The 9314-nt window shown below is 39.0% G+C and overlaps 1 protein-coding gene across 1 annotated transcript; it reads left to right on the top strand.

Moving 5' to 3' along the window:
• Positions 1-1890: 1890 nt before the first annotated feature.
• On the top strand, positions 1891-5137 carry LOC143887023 (chalcone synthase 1-like). The gene is made up of 2 exons (XM_077391150.1): positions 1891-2143; positions 4039-5137. The coding sequence occupies exons 1-2, from the start codon at positions 1960-1962 to the stop codon at positions 5037-5039; spliced, it is 1185 nt and encodes a 394-aa protein (XP_077247265.1). The 5' UTR covers positions 1891-1959; the 3' UTR covers positions 5040-5137.
• Positions 5138-9314: the final 4177 nt, after the last annotated feature.

Here is a 9314-nt window from a genome sequence, read left to right as displayed (position 1 = left end):
ATAGATATGCCAATATCATTTTAGCTACTTTTTACATGGTGGAAATCTTTTGGAAATCTTTTAGAGATGTAATCAAAGAGATGTAAGATTGGAGTTGGGAGAATTTTTGAGATTGAATAAATTTTTATCTTCACGGCATACGTGAGATTTCGTACGAGTTCTTCTTGTTACTTGTTCTTTCTTAGTTTTGGTTTGATCTTAGTATTTGGGGCTGCACTAGATTGGTATCAGAGCTACTTCGCTCCTGCGGTTGGCGGCGGATTGATCTTGCCACAAAAAAGAAGAGGTGTTCATACCGTTTTGATGGCGGAGATTGATACACGAGATGTACTAGCCATGCTTTGAAGACAAGTCGAAGACTTGACGGCCCGGATTCTTCAACCTCATCTATTTGATAATCTTGATGACGCCCACGAGCTATGGTAGTCGCCTCTTCACGACCAACGGAAAGGATCCATGATAGCTCTGATACCAAATTGGTGCGAGCGGAAGAAAGAAGAAATCAATAATCCAAACACAATACGGAACAAACCTCAAGAAGAAGCTCAATCTTCTCTAGACAAAACGTGTGAATTTTTTTTTCTCAAGTATTTTGGAAAGCTCAATCTTCTCATGAAGTGTCCGAAGATAGTCTGTAGCCATCACGAATCCACGCAAATCTCGCTACCAATTTTCCTTTTCAACCCAAGGAAAGAATCTGTTTGATACCAACTGATGCAGTCCAAAAATCTGGACGCTCTTCGTGGTGCAGCAGCGGATGCAAGATTGATAAAATAAATGAAAAAATGTTCATTCGAACACCGTCGTAGGGAATATATTACTTCGATCATCGTCGAAGGGGATGTGATTTACTTCGATCCCGTCGAAGTCGAGTTTCTGATAGCGAAACTATAAATACTCCTACAGGTGTTAATCCAAGCAACCAAAAGTTCTCAAAAGAACTCAAAAGCGAAAGGCAAATTTCATTCAATACTCAAAAGTCCCATTACATATCTCATCCACCTCCTTCTATAGATTAGGAAGAATTCTAAAAATGGAATCTCATACAAGGAAAAGAAACATCTAAAATTGTCACCTACGTATTAAAGGCAACCTAAATATAAAAAGTAAACTCAATTCTAAATGACCTTATTTAGCTATGCATGGAATGAACAAATTCCTTATTTGGTCGTGCATGGAAATAGAAATAAATCTATCCTAATTTGCATGAAAGAAAATGAAAATAAATCTAGCCTAAATGATATGCAAGAAAATAGAAACAAATCAGTCCGTAGGATTTGGGTTGCATCATATTTATTAGATCATACACGGAGACGATAAAAAATAGTTAGCTGAAATTAATGACGCTGAAATTAAAATATTCCATCCAATTTTTTAGTGAAAAATAGTTAGCTGAAATTAATGATGCTGAAATTAAAATATTCCATCCAATTTTTTAATGAAAAATAGTTGGCTGAAATTAATGACACTGAAATTAAAATATTCCATCTAATTTTTTAATGAAAAATAGTTGGCTGAAATTAACGACGCTGAAATTAAAATATTCCATCTAATTTTTTAATGAAAAATAGTTGGCTGAAATTAATGACGCTGAAATTAAAATATTCCATCCAATTTGTTCATAAGATTCCGAGCGAACAGAAATACAAGAGGAGGCCAATTTTTTAATGAAAATAGTTTCGGAGATGGCCCACGGGATCAATGGCGTGATCACAAAGCACGTCTGTTCACAGTAATATAATGCAAATATCTGTACGGAAGTTTCAAGAGAGATATTGTTTCTTATTTCTTAATACAAAATAAGATGCACGTTGGGCAATCAATGCCTCTGACTTGCACTTGTAATCTTTTCTCTGTTTTAATCGGCTCTCTGTGAAATTGTCTAGCAAATCCCTTGTACTTGGAGACTGCTTATAAAAGGACTTGTGGAGTAGCCTGTAAGGATCATCCAATACAACCATGGGCTCCGAGGGAAATGCAACCCCATGTTTAGTGACTAGATCAATTGGCCGAGCCTGTGTACTAGCGATTGGGACCGCAACTCCGCCCATGGTGGTGGATCAGAGCACCTTCCCTGATTACTACTTCAAGATGACTAATAGCGAACACATGGTAGATCTAAAAGATAAGTTCAGGCGAATGTGTAAGTAGGCTTTCAGTTTTCTTCTTTTCTTAGTTTCATCCGTATTGTTCATCTTGGACTCCCCCGAGTCAACTCCCTTTTCCCTTGGCTGCGTCCTGCGTTTTGCCTGGGTGCAACTCAGGTCAAGTTTTTGGAATTCAAGTTGAGCTTTTACCTTAAAATTTTAGCAACAGTTTGAACCCAACCCGACCCAAGTTGCACCCGTACTTTTGACTTGTAGAGTGAATAAAAACTCCTTCTACTCTAACGAGTTAAGACAGCATTGTGGTAATTATGTTCTTGGACACACCCCCGCCGAGTTGAAGAAGATTTTTCTTGGCCACCCGCATGGCCGCATCTATGTTTTTAAACACTGGTTTCATCTATTATTGCCACCCCCACATCCTAAGGTTTTTTTCTCTTTACCAATATAAGAGATTTTATTTGGTGCGGAACCATATAGTCCTCTATTTTCCAAAATGTACTATACGGCCCACTTCATAGGATTATCCATACCGTTTATTTGTTGAGCCACGATGTAAATAGGTTATGCCCAAAAATCATTTCCATGAAATGGGCTGTATGGTATTTGTTGAAAGATACTAGACTATACGACCACACACGGTATAGAATCTCCCGTTATAACTAGTTTATGGGTCCCACTACACATGCCAGCAGCGATCCAGGTCATTGATTTGGTGATTCCACGATTCAAAAGCCCTGATTGCCTCCCTGTGTACATGTGTCATATCTGCACAACCGTTGTCTGATAATGGCACTACTCACTTTGTTTTACCATTTTTAATTATCTTTTCACAACTATTATAAGACTCAAGATGGTATCAACATCTAATAATAGAATTGAAAAATAACAAAGTTAGTAGTGTCTGATAATGGCACGACTCACTTTGTTTTACCAGTTTTAATGAGCTTTTCGCAACTGTTAAACAACTCAAGATGGTACAACATCTAATAATAGAACTGAAAAATAACAAAGTTAGTAGTGCCATTATCAAATTGTGATAACAGGATATTAGTCCCCTATATTTATGCGGGCCTGACGGGTTTAAATATCATTTCCGCGGAATTGCCTAGCAAATCCCAATATATATATATATATATATATATATATATATATATATATATATATATATATATATATATATATATATATATATATATGAGGAAATTATTGGTGAGCTTAAGCGCACCAAACCTATGGTGCGCTTAAGCTCTCCAATCACATGTGGTGATCCAAACCATTCATTTGCAAGGCCTTATGATAGATAGGGGGTGTACCAAAAATCTGCTCCATAGGATCATCCTAACCCACAAGTCTGTCCATTTTTGTCCTCCACAAATGGAGGGGTTAGGATGATCCTATGGAGCTGATTTTTGGTATACCCCCTATCTATGTAAGGGACTTTAAAATGAATGCTTTTGATCATCCTAACAAAGTGGGCTCCCATGTGATTGGGCGCTTAAGCTCACCATAAGTTTGGTGAGCTTAAGCGCACCAACAGTTTCCTCTATATATATATAGAGGAAACCTATCTATGATAAGGCCTTGCAAATGAATGGTTTGGATCACTCTCCAAAATGTGGGACCCATGTGATTGGGCAAGCTAGCTCACCATAAGTTTGGTGAGCTTAAGCTCACCAACAGTTTCCTTTATATATATATATATATATATATATATATATATATATATATATATATATATATATATATATATATAGAGAGAGAGAGAGAGAGAGAGAGAAGAAAATTCTGAGCAACTAATTTTGTCTAGATCACCTCCCAATTGGCTCACTTTCAAAGAATCAACTAGTCATGAGTCAACTCACTGAGTTGCAGGTTTATAATGAAGGAACCCGAGTCTTTCCAAGTTTAACAACATCCATTTTACTTGCAGGTGAGAGATCAATGATAAAGAAACGTCATCTATGCTTGACAGAGGAGATAATGAAGGTGAACCCCAACGTTTGCGCCTATAGTGCACCCTCACTCAATGTGCGCCAAGACCTGATGGATGCGGAGGTGCCCAAACTAGGTAATGAAGCAGCCGTCAAGGCCATCGAAGAGTGGGGCCGACCAAAGACCGACATTACCCATCTCATATTTTGTAACAGTGGTGGGGCCTCCATGCCCGGTGCAGATTACGAGTTGGTCAAGTTGTTAGGCCTCTCCCCATCTACAAACCGGTTCATGCTCTACCAAGTAGGTTGTTATGCTGGGGGCACAGTTCTTCGGCTAGCTAAGGATATAGCTGAAAATAATCGCGGGGCCCGAATTCTCGTAGTTTGCTCAGAGATCACCGGCATTGGATTCCGTGGCCCGAGTGAGACTCACTTGGAGAACCTTGTGGGCCATGCAATTTTCGGTGATGGGGCAGCGGCGGTGATCGTGGGGGCGGACCCACTTGACATGGTGGAGTGCGCATTGTTTGAGCTAGTTAAGGCCTCACAAAAGTTGTTACATGGGACTGAAGGTGACATAGAGGGTCACCTAAGGGAGGATGGGCTTGTGTTTAGCCTGCAACCAGAGATCCCCACACATATTGCTACAAATGTAGGAAAGGTATTGGCCGAGGCGTTCGAGCCGTTCGGAATTTCCGATTGGAACTCATTGTTTTGGGTGGTGCACCCGGGAGGGCGAGCGATCCTCGACGAGATGGAGATGAAATTGGGATTGAGGCCAGATAAGTTGAGTAGTGCAAGGGAGGTGCTAAAAGAGTATGGGAACATGTGGAGCGCTTGTGTGCTCTTCGTGATGGATGCAATGCGGAAGAGATCAGTTCGGGAAGGACTTGACACAGTGGGGGAAGGACGTGAGTGGGGTGTACTCTTTGGGTTCGGACCAGGGCTCACGGCTGAGACCATCGTCCTTCGATGCCCCCCAGGCTCAAAGTCCTGAAAAAATGCATGATATGTGTGATGGGGAATTATTATTATTGTGTAGTGGGAAATGATATTTCCCCCCTCTTCCAGCATTTCCACCTGTTTTATTTGTAATCCAGCAATAATTGGCATATATATCGTGTATCCGATGTATACTGAAAAATAAAAAAAATGCCATGTTTGTCAGTTGTGTTCATTCAGAGTTAGTGTTTTGTTTTCTGTTAAATCAGATGTAGAGCTCATTGAGGCGCGTCTATAGTTATCAATGTATTTGAAGTTTCCAATTCAATAAAGATTTGATTCCAGTGTTATCAGTATTCTTATGATTCACTCTTAGATCTAATGTTTAAATAACTAAAAACACCCTCCTCAGATGAGGATGCAGGTGAAATTCCCCTCGAGATCTGAAAGATGGTCAAACGAGAGGAAGAGCGTCTAGCATAGCCACTCCAAGAAGAAATCGAAGTTATCGATAGTGGTATCGAAATCCGAAGCTCGGAAAAGATGGATTGGAAAAACTTTATCTCCCGATGAGCGCAAAGAATCGATAAACCTATTTAGAGGGGTTCAAGGTAGTCTTGCTTGATCCTATAAGGATAAACCAGGATAATGTCTTGTGTGGTGCAATGCAAGACTTCATTGGCTTTAGACATTCAGTCAAAAAGCAAGATCCTAGAGAGTGAAATATCAAGCATCAAGTGAAGCTGATGGAGACATTGGGGGAAGACTTTCAGATACAAAGTCGCATTCATAGAACTTGATCCCCAAAAAGAATACTTAGGTTATGCATTTTGGTGAGATTTCAAGTCATAGTGTTCAAAGAGCAGGGACAATTCTCATGTCCAAAAGAAAGAGTGCATCCAAAAGAAAGAAAAACATGAGAGAAAGACAAAAAGGAAAAGGAAATGTGTCCCTAAGAAAACTCCGTAGGAATATCAAAGACTCAGATGATGGAGTCAATGAGATAGATTGAATATGAGAATCGTCTTCAGCATTTGGAGACTATTGAGAGTTGTGGAATCTTGGACATGGATTCGAGATCTCCAAGATGAGAGTTGAACGTCGTGGTTGAAGTCTTACCTGCAAATACCGCAAAACTCCTCGACAAAAGAAATCAAAGCAATTGAACCTTGTTCCTCAATGAGCTTGTACATTAAAACATCAGGAGGCCATCCTTGGACGTTTAAGCCTTTATAGCTAAAATCCTAACATCAGAAAATTCATTTGTAAACTTTTGAACCGAAAACTAAAATCAAACAATTGTTTTTCAAACACATAATAAACCAAGGGTGTTTTGCACCCGAACTACGTTGGACTTAATCCCCAGCTCTTCAGGGGTACGTAGGCAGCCTGGTTTGCCAGGTTCAGTCAACTTTTGGAATAAAAGCAAAATGATTCCCTTTCAATCTTTTTGAAACTAAAAGCTAAATCATTCTTTGCTAAACCCCAAAAGGGCAAACTACGATGACCTGATCCTCCACTTTTTGGGTAAGTAGGCAATCTGGCTAGACCAGATTCAATCGAAATCGTTTGAACTAAAGAAACATCCTACCCTTTTGAACCCAAGCCCACCTAGAAAGTCCTTCTGATGAAACAAGTGAAGGTTCAAGGCGAATGAAAATAAAACAGAAAGAAAGGAAAAGAACGAGAGTCTGAAAACCCACTACATTGAAAACCCGAAAGAGCGGCCTAGATAAAGTCATGAGCTTGCCAAGTCAACAACCAAAGGGGTTGACTTATGCAAAAGCAAGGGTAGCGGTCTGCTAGATTGAAAACTCGAGAAGACAATCTAGTCAAAGGCGAAGACTTCCTATAATGAGTGAGCTAATGAGAAGTAGAAGGAGTTCCTTAGTCATGAAGAATTCTGAGTTTGAGTAGTATGAGAATTCTAGGCAAGAGTTGAGATAAGTATTCTGCAAGACTGAAAACCTGGAAGACAGTAGTTGCGACTTCCTGCAAAGAGAGAAATCAATGAGATGGAGAAGTAGTCTTCAAACAGGGCAGGATCTCGGAATCTGAGTAGTGTCGGCGAGATTTGGTTTGATATATTTCTAAACTAGGGGCATTAAGACTCAACAATCTGAAGGGGTAATAACCATGATGGAAATTCTGATAGAGGAAATTAGTGCCTCTTGACATGATTTTCGAGATTATTTTGAGAGTGGCTAGCCTTACCATAAAAAATAACACATCAGATCTAAGGGTGAATCAAAAGTGAGTCGAGTCCCTCAAATAACGTACATACTCTTTGATAATCTTTGGAAGTATGTTCCTCATTTGTATTTGTTTTCTTTCAAAGTCCAAATTGTCTGACACTGGAAGAATTGGTGTATACCTTTCGAAGTGAAAAAAAATCAGAATCGACCCTGGTTTAGGTATCAGAGAAAGACAAGAAATCCTGTTCAGATACGATGAATATACAAGTTTCAAGCGATGAGTGGTGGAAAGAACGAACCTCAAGCGGTGGTCAATGAAAGGAGGAAACCTCAAGTGATAAACAACAACGAAAAGAGAAATTTTCAGGCTCAACCATTATCCTATCTTTATTCAAGAAAGAACCTATGCAAATCCAAATTTTCCTTACCTACCCTGGTTCAACTTTCTTTGGAACTCTTGTCATGGAAGTACAATACACTGGGGGCATCATTTATGACTTACGTCATAAAAGATATCAAGCACACAAAGGCAATCGATGCTAATGTTTTCAGCAAGTTCAAATAAGAGAGATACGAGTATATCTGGAGCCAAATTCCTAAACTTCTCAAATGAGTTCACTTTCCAAAAGAGTCAATGTTCAAAAAATCAACTACCCCAGCGGAGTCTAGAATTTGCTCTCGCAATCTTCAAGCCTCAGCAGAATGCTTTTCACCTGTTAAAGAATGGTCGATATCCAAATCACTACAAGTCACCTGAGCGTAGTCATCAGCAAGGAACTAGTACTGTAGACACCCCCATTTTGCTGCGTTTTAGCAAACAAAGATTTTCCATTTTAGGATCATTTTCCACTGCTTTCCATCAATTCACATCTCTCATCCTTCTTATTTCCTTCCATTTTCATTCTAACTACATTTTTCCATGGAAAATTGAAAGGTTCGAATTCGATCGGGGACTGGGAGTGGGAAACCTTATTTTTATACTAGAAATTCGAACTGGAGACTCAAGTAAGGCCTACTGCAAAAAGGAATTGAATTGCACCCACTGGGTCTCGACCAAAATGAGTGGACCCGCTAGAGTTTCAAAATTGATGTTTGCTATGGATTTTGGCCCAAATAAATGAGCCCGCAAAATTCTAAAATTCGATTTTTATTTCCCAACAAGTTTCGGTTAGCATAATTAGGGGCCCACAAAGTGTTTTAATTTTGTCTTTACATAGGGGAATTAGATTTACGTGGAATTCGGGTTTGTATAGTGGGGCCCACTATATCCTTTGGAATTCGGCTATTATTTCGTGGGAATTCGGTTAACACCATGGTGGGAGTCCACCATTTTTATTAAAAGAATTTGGCCAATATAGGGTGTTTTGCTCTAATAGAAATTATTCTTAACCACTATACCGTACGGACCACATTATGCAAGCTTGCACCGTATAAAATTTCTAATAAGAGTTCCGATGGGAGTTGAAAGAATAACATCTCTTTTAGTATTCAACCAACTTAAGGGGACCCATTTGGAATTTATCATAAGACAGAGAGGAATGAATGGGTTGAATCTCCTTTTCTAATACAAACTCAAACGGAGTTTGTCTTGGAGTTGGAATCATGATTTATAAAAAATACAAGAAAAGGGCATCCGTTGGATCGTTTTTTATTATCATCCATAATAGCCCACTTTTGTCCTCTTGTTAAATGAAGCAGTTCAAATTGTATATAACTGTTTCTAATGAGCGGGTGTTTGAATATGAGTCTCTTGAAGCAATCTCTATGACAACTATTTTCTATTACTTTGATTTTTAGGCCATACCTCTCAACTTGGCAATTTCTATTGGGATTACTCGCACTATTGAATCGGATAGTTCTTGGAGTCCTGGCAACCGACTGTATAACCATTTCTTTCTTTCATCTTTATCTCATGTGCAATTATCTCTCTTGGGCCCATTTTAAAAGTTATCTATCTTTATTAAATAGGGGTTCTTTTTTAATTAAGGAATTAGGGAGGGGGTAGGATTCTTTTTCTATAAAAAAGCATCATTCGGTCACTTGAAAAAAAAAATCACGATTTCAAATCTTGTCCAACTCTCTCTCTCTCTCTCTCTCTCTCTCTCCTCATATTACATAATAGTAGTCAGGTCATC

This window comes from Tasmannia lanceolata, unplaced genomic scaffold (assembly GCF_043159265.1).
Source record: "Tasmannia lanceolata isolate RefF3 unplaced genomic scaffold, GAP_Taslan_0.1 ptg000012l, whole genome shotgun sequence".
Taxonomy (NCBI): domain Eukaryota; kingdom Viridiplantae; phylum Streptophyta; class Magnoliopsida; order Canellales; family Winteraceae; genus Tasmannia; species Tasmannia lanceolata.
This window is presented reverse-complemented; position numbering and strand designations above follow the sequence as displayed.

Coding starts and splice junctions, on each gene's coding strand:
- LOC143887023 (XM_077391150.1), top strand. CDS start 1,960: ATGGGCTCCGAGGGAAATGCAACCCCATGTTTAGTGACTAGATCAATT. Junction 2,144..4,038: donor AGATAAGTTCAGGCGAATGT/GTAAGTAGGCTT, acceptor TTTTACTTGCAG/GTGAGAGATCAATGATAAAG.